The 19,643-nt window shown below is 52.1% G+C and overlaps 1 protein-coding gene across 4 annotated transcripts in view; it reads right to left on the bottom strand.

Annotated features, from left to right (window-relative positions):
• The window catches only part of SORBS3 (sorbin and SH3 domain containing 3), a 30,667-nt gene extending 19,828 nt beyond the window's left edge, over positions 1 to 10,839 (bottom strand). For 2 of the 4 annotated variants that reach the window (XM_038746979.1, XM_038746981.1), the window contains exons 1-3: positions 6,416 to 6,456; positions 750 to 959; positions 186 to 303 (exon numbers count right to left, since the gene is read on the bottom strand). In XM_038746979.1, coding sequence (XP_038602907.1) covers positions 186 to 303; positions 750 to 959; positions 6,416 to 6,442 — 355 coding nt within the window. In that variant the 5' untranslated portion in view covers positions 6,443 to 6,456. Of the gene's footprint in view, positions 1 to 185; positions 304 to 749; positions 960 to 6,415; positions 6,493 to 10,780 lie in introns of those variants that run through there. The other 2 variants (XM_038746983.1, XM_038746982.1) reach the window with 2 other exon arrangements.
• Positions 10,840 to 19,643: the final 8,804 nt, after the last annotated feature.

Here is a 19,643-nt window from a genome sequence, read left to right as displayed (position 1 = left end):
TCTTCCCCATCCCCTGCTCTCTGCCTCCCACTTCCCGGCAGCTTGGCTCAGCTCTCAGGGGCTGGGCAATCCCAGTCCCCAGGGAATTGCTGAGCAGATGCCGGGGTGGGCGGGGGGGTGAAGAGAGTGTGGGGGAAGCCGAGGGGGGCGAGGGTAATGTAGGGGCAGCCTGGGGGTGGACATACCTAGATCACGGAGGGCGGGTCGCCTGGGATGAGAGGACCCATTGCACACGGTCCTGGGAGCAGGGTCATGAAACTGGAAGTTGAGGGTATTAGAGCCTCCATCCCGGAGCACAGGCACCTGTCGGTGGGGAAGCAGGGAGCTCAGGGGACGGCGAGGAGAGGGCTGCGCTAGAGGACTCTCAGAGGGTAGATTGGGGGCTAGTGGGCTCCACACGTGGGGCAGAAGAGACAGAAGACAGAAACAGAGGAAGCAGATGAGGGGGAGGGTGGGGGAGAGGGATAGAGAAAGAGAGAGAGAGAACGCACTTAAGCTGAGAAAGCAGCTGGGAGCAGAAAGCCCCAAGAGGATCGGGGTCAGAGAGAGCCTTAGTCCAGTGTTAAGAACAAGAGATCAGGCCTGAGCTCTGAGTCTCACGGGGTTGGACTCGACGGCTTGCCCCCTCTTTCACTTCCTGAGAACTACCCCTCCCACCCCCTGCCACCCTCAGAGCCGTAAAGTCGCCCTCCATCGCGTTGCGGCTGAGGTCAATGCCTCCTGGTTCCCTTTCCCGCCACCGGACTCACCCGGGGCCCACGGTGGGGCGGCAGCGTGTGGGTGCGCAGGTGCCTGGGGATGAAGTCATCTAGGCTGAGTCCCGGCGGGAGGCTGCAGCCCATGGTGCCCTCAGCGCCGTCGGGCGGACGGGCCGGCTGCTCCGAGAGGCCCCTGGCGCGAAGAACGGGAAAGGATCGGCCTTCGCCCTGGAGCTGCAGGTCCCTCCGGCCTGGAGAAGGCTTGTCGGTGGGAGATTGGGTGGGTGGGGTGAGGTGGGAATGGGGGACGGATCCAGGCTCTCCCAACTCCCAGGGAACTGGCCGCTCTCCGGGCACCAGCCTTCTCCTCCGTCCCTCCCTCTGCCTGTTCTCAGCTGGGCACAATGCACTACTTGTTCAGCTGGGCCAGAAGCTCTGAGGGTGGAGGGAAGGAGGGAGCGGGGAATTAACTGGCAAGGAACAGGGGGTGATGGGAAACATTCCAGTCCTCCAGCCCTTCTGAGGATCTCCAAGCACTCAGCGGCCCCTTCCTGTGAGGGGGGGATGATAGAAGAAGGACGTAGCACAACTGAGGTCGGAGAGAGGAAGTGCGCGAGGAGTTATCTCCGGGCTTGGGATCTGGCCTACTTTATGTTTGCCTTTAGCCAGCCGGTACGGTCAGCCCTGGCCCTCAGAGGAGATCGGAGACGTCAACATGGCTCGGCTGGCAGTTTTGGCAGATTCACGCTCGTGCCCCTCCTCTAACCCAGATGGCAGTGACTCTGAGGAATGGCTGGGTCCCGGGCAACAATCCGTCCCGGGATGGGAATCGGTTTAGGCTGGCATCTCCTCTGCCCCTCTGCCGCTGATGGGGAATCTGGAACCTCAACTGGGAGGGGGACTCATTGAGCCAGAAACTGCACTATTTCCCTAGTGCTGAGCCCTGCTGTCCTTGCCCAGATCTGTCCTGCCGGGAGGAAGGGACCCCACCCCTGCACCCCTGGGGGATCCCTGCCTCAGTCAGCTTGGCTCGAGGGGGGAGCTGCCTCGCTGGGGGGGCACTCCATGCCCTGGCACACACAATGAGGTCATGGCAAGGGGGTGAAGAGGGCACAAGAGGCAGGAGGTGGGAGTGAGATGGCCCTGAAGGGAAACAGGGACTCTGCCCATGACTAATGGGGCAGGCATGGAGCAAGGGGGCGGCGGAGAGGGGACGGACCAGAGGGAGAGGAGAGGAAATAGGGAGAGGAAGGGAGGAAAAGGGCACGGTGGGTAGTGTCAAACGGACTTGGCTGATGAGTGTCGGAGCAGTGCGTGGAGGGGGCACGTGGACTGCCCCCTTAGTGCCAAACCCTGCCTTGTAATAAGTCCTAGGGCTGCATTTTGGGGCTCCCTGGATTCCAAAGAAATGGATGGTGGGTGAGGGCTCCCTATGGCGTAGGTGTAGGGATTAGTTTGCTGCAGAGTAGGTGTGTGGGTGTGTGAATGGGAGGTTCTGGGGTGGAGATCTGCCTGTAAATGAGGATGGTTTTAGTTTCTCTTGGACACTTCCTGCTCGGAGCTCAAGGCCAGAGGGGGCAAGAGAATGGGCACCAGGAGGGTGGCAGGGGAAGGCGGGGGCGGCTCCTCTCTTCCCTAGATGCAGAATGCTAGTTGGGATTCTTGCTGCTCAGTCCAGCCTTGAAATCCCAGGGAGAGTGGATGCTGCCTAGTCCCACCCCAGGAGGGGAAGGGGGAAGAGAAGGAGGAGGAGAAAGGGATTCAAAATCTGGAATCTATTAGGTGAAATAACAACAACACATCATACCCAAGGGCCACAGCAATACTCCCGGGGAAACTGAGGAGCAAAGAGGGGAAGTGGCTGCCGATCTAGAGGAAGTCCGCGGCAAAACTGAGAATCAGGAGTCAGCCACCCCCAGCAGAGAGTTCTGTCTTCCAGTTCCCCCTCACTGGCTTGGTATCCTACATTCCTGCCTCATCAGCTGAGCCTCGGGCCTTCCTGTTTTTGACCCCCAGAAAGGCAGTACCAACCACGCCACTGAATAAGAAGCAGCGTGGCTTAGTGGATAGACCACAGACCTCCGAGTCAGAAGGACCTGGGTTCTAATCCCGGCTCCGCCGCTTGTCTGCTGTGTGACCTTGGGCAGGTCACTTGACTTCTCTGTGCCTCAGTTACCGCATCTATAAAATGGGGATTGAGGCTGTGAGCGTTCTGGAAGAGATGTGTCCATGGAGTCGCTATGGGTCGGGTATGACTCGACAGCATAAAACAAGACAAGACAAGGCTGTGGGTCCCATGAGGGATATGGACTGATTATCTCTATCTACTCCAGTGTTTAGTACAGTGCTTGGTACATAGTAAGAGCTTAACAAATACCATTTAAAAAAATGAATTAGCCGCTCATACTTCTCTCCATCGCTCCCAGGCCTGCCCCAATACTCACACACCACCTCACCAGAAATTGGGAGAAAGAGAGGGAAAGACTTCCCCCATGAGAAATCTTAGTCACCTAAAGGAGCTTGGTGGAAAGAGCATGAGGGGGTTGGGGGGTGGGGTGTCAAAAGACCTGGGTTAAAATCCCAGCTACAGCACTTGCCTCCTGTGTGATCTTGGGCAGGTCAAAACTTTTCTATGCCTCAGTTTCCTTCTCCCTCCCTCATTGGCTGTCAGTCCCCTTGTGGGATAAAGTCTTTGTCTGAACTGATTATCTTTCATTCAATTGTATTTATTGGGCACTTTCTGTGTGAAAAGCACTGTGCTAAGAGCTTGTGAGAGTACAGTACAAAAGACATACTGTATCTATCTCAGTGAGTAGGTGCTTGGCATTAGAAGCCTTCCCCAAATTGAGCTCTCATTTCCTCTTCCCCCACTCAATCAGTTAGTCAGTCAATCATACTTATTGAGCACTTACTGTGTGCAGAGCACTGTACTAACCAGTTGGGAGAGTACAATAGAACAATAGAACAGTATAGTAAGCGCTTAACAAATGCTATCATTATTATAATTAATATAACAGACAGGTTCCTTGCCCACAGTGAGCTTACAGTCTAGAGGGGGAGACAGACATTAACATAAATAAATTACAAATACGTACATAGGTGCTGTGCAGCTGGGAGGGGGGATGAATAAAGGAAGCAAATCAATGTGATGAAGAAGGGAGTGGGAAAAAAGGAAAGGAGGGCTTAGTCAGGGGAGGCCTCCTGGAGGAGATGTGCCATCAATAAGGCTTTGAAGCTGGGGAGAGCAGTTGTCTGTTGGATATGAAGAGGGAGGACGTTCCAGGCCAGAGGCAGGACGTGGGTGAGAAGCCGGCGGTTGCCAACTTGTACTTCCCAAGCGCTTAGTACAGTGCTCTGCACACAGTAAGCGCTCAATAAATACGATTGATGATGATGATGATGGATAAGATCGAGCGACAGTGAGAAGGTTGGAGCTAGAGGAGCAAAGTGTGCAGGCTGGGTTGTAGTAAGAGTAGCGATGTGAGGTAGGAGGGGGCAAGGTGATTGAGTGCTCCTTTCTACACTGCCCTTCGACCTGGATTTGCATCCTTTATTCACCCCATCCGCAGCCCCCAGCACTTACATTCCTATCCATAATTTCTTTAAGTAAATGTACAGTAAGATCCTGGTGGGCTGGGAGCGTGACTACCAACTCTGCTATATACTGTACTCTCCCAAGCACTTATTACAGTGCTTTGCATACAGTAAGTGCTCAACAAATACGACTAATGGGCATATAGTGCTTTTTATGGAATTTTTAAAGTGCTTACTATGTGTCAAACACCGTTCTAACCGCCGGGATAGATATAAGCTAATTAGGTTGAACGCAGTCCCTGTCCCGCATGGGGCTCACAGTAGAAGTAGGTACCTAACAAATACCTCAACTATCGTTATTATTGATAATAATACAATAATTATTAACAATAACAATAGCAATAATAATACTATCTGCCCCAGGACTCACATGAAGCCAAGGGAAAAGCCCAGATGTTCGACTCTGATCTAGGGCTCCGGCCACCCAGCCTGACTCAGAGTGGGCAGTGCAGGAGAGCTAAGTAAGAAGCAGCCCGGCGTAGCAGACAGAGCCCGGGCTTGGGAGCCAGAAAGACCTGAGTTCTAATCCCGGCTCTGCCACTTGTCTGCTGTGACCTTGGACAAGTCACTCCACTTCTCCGTGCCTCAGTGACCTCATCTGTAAAAGGGGGATTAAAACCGTGAGCCCCACATGGGGCAGGGACTGCGCCCTACCTGAGAACCTTGCATCTATCCCAGCACTTGGAACAGTGCTTGGCACATAGTAAGCGCTTAATACCATCGTTAAGTGTCCTCCCCATGTTCCCTGGTCCACGACCTACATGGTTCTGGCTCCCAGTTCTTTATCTGTGGCTGCGGGAATGGGCCACTTCCCTCTCCTTGGAGGACAGACACTGGGATGGGAGTTGGAGGTTTGATCCTGTGGGTCTCCACACCAGCCTTGGAAAGTAACAAGCGGCTTCCTGTAAAGGGACGCTTCTCAAGATAGGAGTCGGAACTGGGTTTCTTCCTTCTTTGCTTCCATTCCGGATTCGTCTGTGTCTCTGTGTCTCTTTCTCTATCTCTGTCACTCTCTCCCTTTCTCCCCCTGGCCCTTACCTCTGCTAGCCCTGGAGTGAAACTGGCTTTTTCTTCATTCATTCATTAATTAAATTGCATTTATCAAGCTCTTACTGTGTGCAGAGCACTGTACTAAGCTCTTGGAAAGTACAAGCAGCATCGCTTAGTGAGAAGCAGCGTGACTTAGTGGCAAGAGCCCAGGCTTTGGGACAAGGACCTGGGTTCTAATCCCGGCTCAACCACTTGTCTGCTGTGTGACTTCGGGGAAGTCACTTCTCTGGACCTCAGTTCCCTCATCTGTAAAATGGGGAATAATCCTGTGAGCCCCATGTGGGCCAACCTGATTGCCTCGTATCCACACCAGCGCTTAGAGCAGTGCTTGGCGCATAATAATAATAATATACAGTGCTTGGCACATAATAATAACAATAGCGATAATAATGGTATTTGTTAAACGCTTAATCTGTGCCAAGCACTGTTCTAAGCGCTGGGGTAGATACAAGATTATCAGGTTGTCGCAAGTGGGGCTCACAATCGTAATCCTCATTTTCCAGATGAGGGAACTGAGGCCCAGAGAAGTGAAGCGACTTGCCCCAAGTCACCCGCTGACAAGTGGCGGGGCCGGAATTAGAACCCATGACCTCCGACTTCCAAGCCCGCGCTCCCTTCTAGACTGTGAGCCCACTGTTGGGTAGGGACCGTCTCTCTATGTTGCCAACTTGTACTTCCCAAGCGCTTTAGTCCAGTGCTCTGCACACAGTAAGCGCTCAATAAATACGATTGATTGATTCCACTAAGCCACGCTGCTTCTTAGTAAGCGCTTAACAAACTCCGTAATTATTATTAATTCAGGAACGGATGGAGACAGTCCCCACCCAACGACGGGCTCCTATCAACCAGTGGCACTTAGGGTTGGCAGCCCGTCGTTGGGTAGGGACTGTCTCTCTAGGTTGCCGACCTGTGCTAACCCCAGCGCTTAGTCCAGTGCTCTGCACATAGTAAGCGCTCGATTGAGACGATGGAATGAGTGAATGAGGGTGCGATGCAACGCAATTAGGTGGGCCTAACGGTCTAGGCCCCGTCCCCCCGTGCCAGGCGACCCCCTCCCGGCTTTGGGCACCTACCTTCTCAGGAGAGCAGGCCGAGGGCATCGAGGCGACCACCCTCTGTCGCCCCCCGCCCCTTTGCAGCCCGGGCACAGGGGGAGAGGAGGAGGAGGGGGGGGGAGCCAGGGGAGGGAGGGGGCGTTCCCACCGGCTGGGCTGGGTCTACTTAGTCTGTTTGGTCATCTGACCCCCCCCTTCTAGTGAGCCTGTTGTTGGGCCTATTTGGTGCCCACTTGTACTTTCCCAGCGCTTATCCCAGTGCTCCGCACACCATCAGCGCTCAGGGCCGACGATGGAATGACTGGCTGAGGCCTGGGCTCCTCGGAGGGGCCGATCCCCGCCGATCCCCCCCTTGAGAAAACGAAAGTGTGGCCGGCGAAGGCAGGCTCCAGTCCGCCCATGCAGGGGCCCGAGCCGGGGAGAGGGGAGACGACGAGTTCGGGGCGCCCCTTCCTCCCCACTAATGCAGAGACTGAACCCTGGAAAGGGAAGACGCAAAGTCGGGGCGCCCCTTCCTCCCCACTAATGCAGAGACTGAACCCTGAAGAGGGAAGACGCAAAGTCGGGGCGCCCCTTCCTCCCCACTAATGCAGAGACTGAACCTTGAAGAGGGAAGACGCAAAGTCGGGGCGCCCCTTCCTCCCCACTAATGCAGAGACTGAACCCTGAAGAGGGAAGACGCAAAGTCGGGGCGCCCCTTCCTCCCCACTAATTCAGAGACTAAACCCTGGAAAGGGAAGACAAAGTCGGGGCGCCCCTTCCTCCCCACTAATGCAGAGACTGAACCCTGGAAAGGGAAGACTTGAAGTCGGGGCGCCCCTTCCTCCCCACTAATGCAGAGACTGAACCCTGGAAAGGGAAGACGCAAAATCGGGGCGCCCCTTCCTCCCCAATAATTCAGAGACTAAACCCTGGAAATGGAAACCTTAAAGTCGGGGCGCCCCTTCCTCCCCACTAATTCACAGACTAAGACCTGGAAAGGGAAGACGCAAAGTTGGGGTGCCCCTTCTCCCCACCGATGCAGAGACCCGATCCCGGGAAAGGGGAGACGCAAAGTCGGGGGGCCCCTTCCTCCCCACTAATTCAGAGACTGAACCCTGGAAAGGAAGACGCAAAGTCGGGGCGCTCCTTCCTCCCCACTAATTCAGAGACCGGACCCTGGAAAGGGAAGACGCCAAGTCCGGGCGCCCCTTCCTCTCCACTAATGCAGAGACTGAACCCTGGAAAGGGAAGACGCAAAGTTGGGGCGCCCCTTCCTCCCCACTAATGCAGAGACTGAACCCTGGAAAGGGAAGACGCCAAGTCGGGGCACCCCTTCTCCCCACTAATTCAGAGACTGAACCCTGAAGAGGGTAGACGCAAAGTTGGGGCGCCCCTTCTCCCCACCGATGCAGAGACCCGAGCCTGGGAAAGGGGAGACAAAGTCGGGGCGCCCCTTCCTCTCCACTAATGCAGAGACTGAACCCTGAAGAGGGAAGACTTAAAGTCGGGGCGCCCCTTCCTCCCCTCTAATTCAGAGACTGAACCCTGAAGAGGGAAGACGCAAAGTCGGGGCGCCCCTTCCTCCCCACTAATGCAGAGACTGAACCCTGAAAAGGGAAGATGCAAAGTCGGGGCGCCCCTTCCTCCCCACTAATTCAGAGACCGGACCCTGGGAGAGGGGAGACGCAGATTCGGGGTTCCCCTTCCTCTCCACTGATGCAGAAACTAAACCCTGGAGAGGGAAGGCGCAATGTCGGAGGGCCCCTTCCTCTCCACCTAGGTCCACGCACGTGGAAGACTCTAATCATCCGTACAAACGCCACACTCGGGTCCATTTTCGCATGCAGTCGAACATGCGTGCATGCAGTCGAACATGGGTGCATGCACACACATCCCACCACTGGATCTATCCCGAGGGAAAGCCCCCTCCCCTCCACCCGCCGCTCCAGGGGGGGACCACGCTGTTCTGCGATGGCGCCAAGGAACGGATGAGGATGAGGCGGGGTGGGCGGGTTGCGGACCCGTGACACTTTGCAGGAACTGTCCCTGCTTTTCCACACACCCTGTACTGGGGTTTGATCTTGTTCTTTCCGCTCTTCTCGGCAGGCCTGGCTCGGGGCCTGGGATCCCACACCCATCCCGGGCCCGGGCCCGGGCCCTCCTCTCCAGGCTCTCCCCATCTGCTTCCCGCTCGGCTTGACCTTCTCGTGGCCCTGGGCCCTGCCCCTTTAGCTGCCCCTGGCACAGGGACTGGAAAGTGAAGGCCCGGGGGGAGTCCCTGGGATTGACCAGGGGTAGATGAGGCTGTGGAAGGGGGGCTGGGGAAGCTCAGCTCCCCCCACAACCCCCAAATTGGCCCGGTGGAGAGGACGACACCCCCAAGGATAAACTTATTCCAGAGCTCCCACTCTGCTTCAAACACTATGTCCCAAGGCGGACACACACCCTGCTCTCGTCTAGGCGGCCCAGTTTTCTGCTCAATCCCAACCAAATTCAGCCCTCATCCTTTGCTTTTAGACCGTGAGCCCACTGCCGGGTAGGGACTGTCTCTATATGTTATCAACTTGTACTTCCCAAGCGCTTAGTACAGTGCTCTGCACACAGTAAGCGCTCAATAAATACGATTGATGATGATGATGATGATGATCCTTCGGGGCCTCGGTTTCCTCTGCAACACTGAGGATGCATGAAGAGCCATGAGGACAGGGTGGGGGCTCCAATTCAAGGGCCCCCACCGCCCCAGGTGTTGCCTGGTGGCCCTGTTGAAATGGCAAGGCCAAACTGCAGTACAAGCCCTCCCCACCGACCCTGGGATCACCAGATCTGCCATGGCATAATAATAATAATAATAATAATAATAGCATTTATTAAGCACTTACTAGGTGCAAAGCACTGTTCTAAGCGATGGGGAGGTTACAAGGTGATCAGGTTGTCTCACGGGGGGGTTCACAGTCCCAAACTCCATTTTACAGATGAGGTAACTGAGGCACAGAGAAGTGAAGTGACTTGCCCAAAGTCCCACAGCTGACAATTGGAGGAGCCGGAATTTGAACCCATGACCTCTGGCTCCAAAGCCCGGGCTCTTTCCACTGAGCCATGTTGGATTCAGGGTGAGGATGTGACCCGGATGATGATGGTGTTTGTTAAACGTTTACTATGTGCAACGCACTGTTCTAAGCGCTGGGGAGGTACAAGGTGATCAGGTTGTCTCATGGGGGGCTCACAGTCTTCCCCATTTTACAGATGAGGTAACTGAGGCACAGAGAAGTTAAGTGATTTGCCCAAAGTCACACAGCCGACAATTGGCGGAGTTGGGATTCGAACCCGTGACCTCTGACTCCAAAGCCCGTGCTCTTTCCACTGAGCCATGTTGGATTCAGGCTGAGGATGTGACCCATACCGGTTGCCTGGGGCATGGATAGCAGAATCCACCAACCATCTCCACCCACTGGGGCCGGCTTTCTCTACATAATCATGATGGCATTTGTTAAGCGCTTACTATGTGCAAAGCACTGTTCTAAGCGCAAGGGGGATACAAGGTAATCAGGTTGTCCCACATGGGGCTCACAGTCTTAATCCCCATTTTACAGATGAGGTAACTGAGGCCCAGAGAAGTGAAGTGACTTGCCCAAAGTCACCCAGCTGACAAGTGGCAGAGCCGGGATTAGAACCCATGACCTCTGACTCCCAAGCCTGGGGTCTTTCCACTGAGCCACTCTACATCCGCTGGGGGCCGGCGAGGCAGGGTTATTGATGTCTCCTGTGTTTCCACTGGAGAGGTGAGGTGTCACCTGCATGACCCTGTTTATTTTATTTGTACATATCTATTCTATGTATTTTATTTTGTTAGTATGTTTGGTTTTGTTCTCTGTCTCCCCCTTTTAGACTGTGAGCCCACTGTTGGGTAGGGACTGTCTCTATATGTTGCCAACTTGTACTTCCCAAGCGCTTAGTACAGTGCTCTGCACATAGTAAGCGCTCAATAAATACGATTGATGATGATGACGATGACCCTGCAGCTGCAGGGCAGCTCTGGGGGCATTCCTGAGAACAGAGAGGTCTCCTGCTTCTCCCCGGCCCGGGGCCCCAGCAACACGGTATGGCTCTGCGCCCCGACCCCCAGGGTTTTCCCCACCATGGCGTAGCTGATAGAGCATAGGCACAAGAGTCAGAAGGTCATGAGTTCTAATCCCCCTCCACCACTTGTCTGCTGTGTTTTCTTGGGCAAGTCACTGTGGCTTGCCACTGTGCCTCAGTTACCTCATCTGCAAAACGGGGATTAAGACTGTGAGCCCCATGTGCGACCGGGACTGTGTCCAACCCGATTTACTTGTATCCACCCCAGTGCTTAGTACAGTGCCTGGCACATCGTAAGTGCTTAACAAATTCCACAATTATTACCTGACAGGCCACCGGCCAGGGAGAGTGGAGTTTCCAGGGCCGGGCAGGGTCCCACCGCTTGCATCTTCCCAGTTCTGGATCTCATTTCCCAGCTGCAAGGGAGGAGACCTCCCGCCTCCAACCTCCAGTCCATCCCCCATGGCCTGCTCGCCGCCTTTCGATCCTCCTGCCGCTGGCGAAGTCCTTCTTGCCGTCCCGGGCTCTGGCCTCGGTTCCAAAACGAGTATTTAACACGGAGGCTGCATCCCGGCAGAGCCGAGCCCGAAAAAGGCCCAAACTTCCTGTTCGTCACGCAGGGAGCGAGCGACCATGGTCAAGGAGGGAACGGTCGCATTGCTATGGGACTGGGAGTTGAGTAAACGGGTCTGCTTGTTTTTCTCTGCCCCAGAAAGGGGACTGAACCACCGGGCCCCACGTCTGGAGCTTCGTTGGGTTTCATCGATCCCGCTGACCAAGTGGATGAAGGCAGGGAATCGGATGGGTACTCGCTCTCTCTCCCCCCTCCCTCCCTCTCGCTACAGCTCTGAAGGCTTGGTTACTCCTACTAGAGGAAGAAAAGTTCGTATGGGAGACCGCAAGAGAGCTTCCTCTTCGCTTTCCTCTGGGAGCCAGAGGAGAAGGGAGGGATGGGAGAATCCTTTTCATCTGAAATCCGGGGAAAGATCAAGTTGCTTTGTCAGCGATCCAGACCACCAACCGGTTGGCTCTTCTCAAGGCACCCCCCTGCCCCTCCCGTCCCGCTAGTCTGCCACCACAGTTGGCATTTTTGGAATGGGGAAAGTGGCCGGCTAACAGCGGTGGAAGCATGGAGCCGGGGTCCTTTTATCCCAAGATCAATCGATGGTATTTACTGAGTGCTCCCTATGTGCAGAGCACTGTACTAAGCACTTGGGAGAGGACGGCTGTGGCGTAGTATATAGAGCACGGGCCTGGGCGTCAGAAGGTCGTGGATTCTAATTCCGACCCCGCCACTTGTCTGCTGTGTGACCTCGGGCAAATCACTTCACTTCTCCGTGCCTCAGTTACCTCAGCTGTAAAATGGGGATTGAGACTGGGAGCCCCATGTGGGACAGGGACGGATTTGCTCGTATTCACCCCAGCACTTAGTGCCCGGCCCACAGTAAGCGCTTAACAAAAACCACAGTTAGTATTCTCATAATACAACGGAGTTAGCGGACACGTTTCCTGCCCACAATGATCTTATAATCTGGAACAACAACTTCCTCTGCCACTGGTCCCTTTGTGGTGCCGTGGGATTCCCACAGGCCTGGTAGATACTTATCCCACCCACTGCCAGGGGCTGCCCTGCCTGCCTCCGGGGCCTCTCCTGAAATCACCACTTACATAACCCGTTCTATTTCTGCTTGGCTACTTGATCCCACAGTCACAGGTGCCCTTCTCTCCCCCGTCCCCACCCCTTTCCCAACCCCATGGCTTTCTTTTCTGCTGATTGTCCCTGAGATAGCATGTGTGTAAACAGAAGTTTGACTCCTCCTATCTGTCCTTCCCCCACAACCAGGGGTCAACGGAGAAACATCGTACCCGACTGGCACTGAGAGACTTTTGAGGCCATAAATAGGGGGATGACAGCTATAGCGAGCTGGAGCAGAAGGGGAGGCGGGCACGGGCGAGAAGCTGATCATACGGGAATAACAGGTCGCCCTGAAAACCAACCTCTGCGACCACAGGGAAGGAAGTATGGAAAGAGGACGTAATAAATGGCATTTCATTACAATAGGGCTGGTGAAAGGGAGTGCAGAAGCTCTTTCCTGGGGTTGGGCTAGGGAAGGGGGTGACGGGGCTGTTGTTAACCCGGACTTCAGGATCTGCTTTCTGGTTTGGGAAGAGTGTGCTTATCCTAGCTAGGAGCCTGTTGGGAGCCTCCCAGGAGTTTCCTTGCTCCAGAAGTGTTTCCCTCTGGAGAAGGTGGGAAGGGATGGGCACTCAGGTGAGTCCCACTGGAATCCTGGGGTAGGACTAGGAGAGAGCTTCCCCCGGCATTCTCAATCAATCGATTGTATTTATTGAGCGCTTACTGTGTGCAGAGCACTGTACTAAGCGCTTGGAAAGTCTCAGTCAGGAGCTGGGCTCTGCTCCCACAGTGACCTCCCCGTGGGCTCGGGAGCCGGGGGAGGGCCGTCCCATCCATCACTTGGCCAATGTGAGGAATGTTCAGGAATGGAAACTTGTTTGGATGGGAGCTAGTCAGATTGATAACTGAGGCCCAGAGAAGTGAAGTGACTTGGAAAGAAGACTGAGCCCATTGTTGGGTAAGGACCATCTCTATATGTTGCCGACTTGTACTTCCCAAGCGCTTAGTACAGTGCTCTGCACACAGTAAGTGCTCAATAAATACGATTGAATGAATGGGAACCCACATCACCAACCCCCTCTCTGATCCAGGGGCTTCTTTGACTTTTCTTCCCAAATCTGCCCAGGGGTAGTTTCTGGCCATACCCTTGTAATAATATTAATGATATTTGTTAAGCGCTTACTATGAGCCAAGCACTGAACTAAGCTCTGGGGCAGGTACAAAATAATCAGGTCCCACATGGGGCTCATGGTCTAATTAGAAAGGAGAATCGGTATTGAATCTCTAATTTGCAGAGGAGAGAACAGGCACAGATAAATTAATGATAATATTGACGGTATTTGTTAAGGAGTTACTGTGTGCCAGGCACTGCTCTAGGTCACGTGACTTGTCCAAGGTCACACAACAGATAAGTGGCAGAGCCAGGATTAGAAACCAGGTCCTGACTGCCAAGTCCATGCTCTTTCCACTAGGCCAGGCTGCTTCTCAACGTGTCCACCTCGGCAGCAGAGGAAAGAGAAGGGGAGAGCAAATCAATCAATGGTATCTATTAAGAGTTAGTAGACATGATTTCTGCCTTTCAGAAGCTTACAATCTGTCGGGGGAGAAAGATGTTAAAATAAAGTACAGATAGAAGGAAGAGGTGGGAATAGGTACGCGAGTTAATGTTTAAATAATAGTGTTTTATGAAATGTATACAAGTGCTATAGGAGGTGGAGAGTATGTATGTGGTTAAGATGGCACAAAAAGGCTGAACTGGAAGTGTGGAGGGGTATAACTTGGGAGATTGCAAATCATTTGAGGAGGGTCTCCTGAAGAAAATGTAATTTCAGACTGGCTTTAAGATATGGAGACCCGGTGGTCTGTTGGATAGGAGCAGGGAAGAAATTCCTGCAGCAGGGACCTAATTTACCAAACTTCCATCTCAACACCAGGCACAGATTTCATTTTCAAAGACAAGCAGTTAATTCACTGGTTAGAAATCTGTAAGGTGATAACTTGAGGAGAGGGGCACCCTGAGGGTCTCCCAAAAAGCCCAAGTGTGCTTTTCGGTTAAGGATGGTGAGCAACAGAACTTGGCAGCTGGGGTGAGTGAAATTCATGGGGTTGTAATATTATTATTATTATTATTTTTATTATTGTGGCATTTGTTAAATGCTTTTCTTTTGTGCCAAGCACTGTACCAAGCAGATACAAGACAATCAGGTGGGATACAGTCCGTGTCTCATAAGGAGCTAACAGTCAAAGTAGAAGGGAGCACAAGTATTAAATCCCACTTTGCAGATAATAATAATAATAATAATGGTATTTGTTAAGCGCTATGTGCAAAGCACTGTTCTAAGCACTGGGGGGATACAAGGTGATCAGGTTGTCCCATGTGGGGCTCACAGACTTAATCCCCATTTTACAGATGAGGTAACTGAGGCACAGAGAAGTCAAGTGGCTTGCCCAAGGTCACACAGCTGACAAGTGAGCCCACTGTTGGGTAGGGACTGTCTCTATATGTTGCCAATTTGTACTTCCCAAGCGCTTAGTACAGTGCTCTACACATACTAAGCGCTCAATAAAAATGATTGATGATGATGAAGTGGCTGAGCGGGGATTCAAACCCATGACCTCTGACTCCCAAGCCCACGCTCTTTCCACTGAGCCACACTGCTTCTCTGTTTCCCTCAGGTGGGAAACTGAGGCACAGAAGCACTCAGGCCTGAGAGTCAGAGGACCTGGTTTCTAATCCCAGCTCCACCAACTTGTCTGCTGTGTGACCTCAGGCAAGTTGCTTAACTTCTCTATGCCCAGGTTCCCTAATCTACAAAACAGGGATTCAATACCTGTTCTCCCTCCTTAGACTGTGAGGCCCACGCAGGACCTGATTATCTTGTGTCTACCCTTTTCTTAGTACAGGGATGGGCAGATAGTGCTTAAATGCTATTATTATTATTGTTGACCGGCCCAAGGTCACTGCAGGCAAGTGGCAGAGGCAGGATTGGAATCCATGTCCTGACACCCTAGGCCTTTGCTCTTTCCACTAGGCCACCATGCAAACTGTTTAAAAATGAACAGATATTTGACTGGGAATAATGACAATCTTTTCCTTCCCCCCCTTAAGAAATGGTAGCATGAGAGAATGCGGGATAATACAGCCTTGTGCTTTCTCCAGCCTCTCTCCAATCCCGCCTCTGCACCGACAACCTCGTTCACCCTCACCCCACATTAGCGAGGCTTGTGACTAACTAGTTCTTCGTTTTTTTTTTTTTTCTTTTTACAAATGGAGAAACAAGCACAGAGGAATAAAGCAACTTTGATCAACCGGGCCGGAGACGATGTCCTCCGCACAGACCTCACTCGGTGCTCCTGAGCTCTAGAGAAAGTAACAGGGTGAATGCAGCCGGGCTCACACGCTGAGCCGTATTCAGAAACGAGAGAATGGAACGGGTGACATCAGCGGGGAAAACTGTAAGTTATCTCAGCTGCGAAGGAGGAAGCAAGAAGGTTTTGAGAATAGTGTCAACCTTCTCTTCTAGCTCAGACGAGTGGGGATCAGATAAGGAGCAGATCTGTTGGACAGTAGCAGGATGAGCTACAAAGAGTTGCTATTTAGCTCACATGACATCGCATATGGATCGGAATCGGACAATCTGCAAAATGGCCTAACCTCACTACACCTGGTCACCCTCCTTTGACTTCACCTTCATTCGCCAACATTAAAAATCGATTAATCTCGTTGGCAATTGTTTCCAAACCTAACAAGTTGCACCACACAGATGAACACCACCTTAAGAGGGAGTTGAGATAAATTTCAGCAACCCTCTCCTATGTAGCGCAATTGGGAGTGATGAGTGAGAAGCAGTCTGGCGTAATGGAAAGAGAATGGGCCGAACTGGGTTCTAGTCCCTGCTCCACCGCTTGTCTGCTGTGTGATCTCGGGCAAGTCACAACTTCTCTGTGCCTCAGTATCTCATCTGTAAAATGCAGATTAAGAGACTCACGTGGGACACGGACTGTGTCCAACCTGATTAGTTTGTATTTCCCCCGGTGCTTAGTGTCTGGCACACAATAAGCACTTAAGCAATGCCATCAAAACAAGATTAAGCTCGTTGCGGGCAGGAATGTGTCTCTTGTTACGTTGTACTCTCCCAAGCACTTAGTACAGTAAGTGCTCAATAAATGATGAATAATAATAAAGTATTTAAAAACCTAGGGAAGAATGACCCCATTGGTTCTCAACTCCTTTTAATAAATAAATAAATATTACTCTAATTTGTACATATTTATTCTATTTTGTTAATGTTTTGTTGTCTGTCTCCCCCTTCTACACTGTAAGCCTGCTGTTGGGTAGGGACTGTCTCTATATGTTGCCGACTTGTGCTTCCCAAGCGCTTAGTACAGTGCTCTGCACACAGTGAGTGCTCAATAAATACGATCGCATGAATGAATGAATCTCCGGGCCCCTGGCAACCTACGGAAGCAATGTGAACTGACAATTCTTTGGGGTGGGGCAAATGTGACACACATTTTACCACCGGGGAGAATGAATGTCATCAAGGAGCCGTGCAGTCCACCCAAGACCGCACAATGGTCCAGTGATGGGGGTCAGGACTTGAACCCAACTCCGGCACGGCACTGCTGTCCACTGCGCTTACTAATCCCTTAACATCCGGTCCGGCTTCACTGTTACGAGGCTGCAATAGTTAAAAAAACCCACCAGCAAAAAACCGACCACATTCAACCAAGACTTTCCTGCTTTTTGCACCGGGGCTGAGGCCCGTAAGTTTATTTCTCTTGTTCTAAGAGCAGCCTCTGCTGGACAAGCTACAAAACGGGCTTGGCACGAGTCCCTGAGGGCTGGGGCAATGTGCCAGCTGAAAAACTAGGACGGGCACGGCGGGGTGGAAAGGGAATAGACCCTTGAAAAATAAAGGGCCAGGTGAAGGAAAAGAGGCTGTGGTGGCAACCTTTAGTTGCGTAAAGCTGGGGATCCCATTCCTCAGGGGTATTTCTGATCCACAGGGTCCCGCGGGGTTTAGGAAGGTCAAGTGTGAAGGGAATCCCCTGCCTTCCCTCCCTCAGAGCGCAGGCCAACTCCCAGACAACACAGGCCGGGCTGCTCCTCCAGTCCCTCAATTCCACGACAAGGCAAACCTCAATACCTCCACCACCAGGGAGTAATAAAGACACCGGGAAGCCAATAGAGTTGTCATTTAATTGTAAGGTTTTTTTTTTTTTTCCGTTTTTCCTTAAAGATGACTTCCAATTTACAGAAAGACAATTCTAACAAATTCATTCCTTTTTCACAAAAAAAGAGAAATTATATTAAATAATTTCTGCCAATAAATAACATTTTGTCACCATGTTCTGTAACATAACTAAAAGCAAGAAAAAGGAGGCAGTCTCTAGGCAACAGGCATGTAACCCAACATTCAGGAGAACCTAAAAATCACACACCACTACCTAGTCTCGTGTGTTCTCACCGCCTCGTGCAGGCAGGTCAACCCCGAGGGCGGGATGGGGTCTCATTTAGGAAAATTACCCCATGGGTCATGGGGCACTGAGAAAAGGGTAAGAGAAGTGTTCACGATGGCACCACCATAAAGGTTCTCTGACAGAAGGCGGATGCACCTTTGTCCCCCACACCATAAACCCATTGCAGGCTCCCTCCTTATTACATGCACCTTGCTATAACATGCAGAGACGGGTCGCTGGGGTAGCTTTGCGGAGAGAGGGAAGAGGGCAGGACACGCTGCCATGTGTTGGGTGGAGTTGCGTGAACAGACGGCGCTCCTTGGCTCTGTGCGTTTTGTGAATGTGATATTCAGCACAGGTGCACACGTCTCATGTCCTCTGTAGCTGGGCAGTCAATGGGGGTGTATTGGAGGAGGAGGAGGAGGAGGAGGGGAAGGAGAAGAGGGGACTGGAGAGCTGGCTTCATCCCAGTCTGAAACAAAATGGTGAGAGGCGAAGCTTAGGCTTCTTCTGGGAAACACTAAAGCAGTAAAAGCAGGCAATATGTACGTCGCCTTCACATTTGTGACGGGAGCGGGGGAAACCACACTGCACCTTCCATGCTCTGACAAACCAATTTGCCCCTCACTCTCTTGTTGGCTAAGCACGGGTGGGTCACGTCTCCCAAAGGATGAGTGAGCCTTCTTTCTACATCGCGTTGGTGGTAAAATGTCCTATTGTAAATAAAGTCCTTTGTGCTCGCCAGAGGCAGATGGCAATAAGAAGCCTGTGCTCTAATCAATCAATCAATCGTATTTATTGAGCGCTTACTATGTGCAGAGCACTGTACTAAGCGCTTGGGAAGTACAAATTGGCATCACATAGAGACAGTCCCTACCCGATAGTGGGCTCACAGTCTAAAATCTCTAATCTCTCCCACTCCCTTCCAACCTCTTTCCAGCTCTCCCCAGAGAGGGTTTGAGGACAGCAGGAAAGGGGCGAAGAGGCTACAACCTATATGCTTCCACTGGGGCTGCCGGGTAACCAGATTCCTGCCCTGCTTACTTCACAGAAAGCAGCAGCATGAATATATTTAGGAAACCACCGTAAGGGTACAGAATAAAACAGTTCTTCTGATCCCTAAGTCTTCTAGTACGCCTTACTCCACTCTTAGACGGGCACTTAATTTTCCCTGGACAGCTTTAATTCTGGGTAAGGGGCACTGACCAAATCCCAGGCAAAGTTAGGGCCTAGGGTTACCAACGGAGGTAACGCCAAGAAAATGAAGTCTCCTGTGTGTTTAGAGGGAAGACTGATGCATACTGGGCCGAGACAGAGCAGAAACTCCTTTCTCTGTTTCCACAGCAACTGGAAGCACGGTTGGGGACATTAGGATGTTATCTCAACAGACCTGTGGGGGGACAGGGAATACATTTCCATCACAAATCACGGGAAACAGGGAAAGACCTGGTCACTCGCACATGGGAAAGCCATGAGTCAGTCAGACTTCCGCTCCCAGGGTAGCCCGTTGAATCGGCATCTGCTTTCAAATGACCTCCAGCTTCTCGGCTAAAACTTCTTCCAACAGTTTGGTGATTCCTAACTTGGCAACGGGCAGGACTGTTTTTTCCCTATTCGAGAAAGACACAACTCAACAAGTCCTACTTCCACGAGCAAGGAAGAGTTCAAATTAGCTGCGACTCTTCATTAATGTGAGGGAAAGGGCAGGGGAGCTATAATAATTCTATTGGCACTGGGCCTTGAGAGGTGGCAGTGTATGGGGAACATGAAATGCACCGCCACCCTAACATTAAATAAGGTCTGTGACTTTCCTTGTTACCCCGTGGTACTCTCCCGGTATCGTGGTAGTAACTGCCTTCTTCACTTGTTCCTGGAATTGCCCAGAAAGGGTTTGCCAAAATTGCTGGGCTCCCAAATTGGCCTATTTATATACTTAAAAAACAAAACAAAAAACCCCAACAAAAGACAAAAAACCCTCCCAAGGCCAGGGCCAGATAATGCTGTCTGCCAAAATAAATGCCTTTCTTGTTTTAAAATGGGCCAGGAAACCAGCCCTCATGATTAAGACAAGAATACGAGAATACACGC

This window comes from Tachyglossus aculeatus, chromosome 5, assembly GCF_015852505.1.
Source record: "Tachyglossus aculeatus isolate mTacAcu1 chromosome 5, mTacAcu1.pri, whole genome shotgun sequence".
NCBI classification, from domain to species: Eukaryota; Metazoa; Chordata; class Mammalia; order Monotremata; family Tachyglossidae; genus Tachyglossus; species Tachyglossus aculeatus.
Note: the sequence above shows the minus strand (reverse complement) of the source record. Positions and strands in the feature narration are given on the sequence as shown.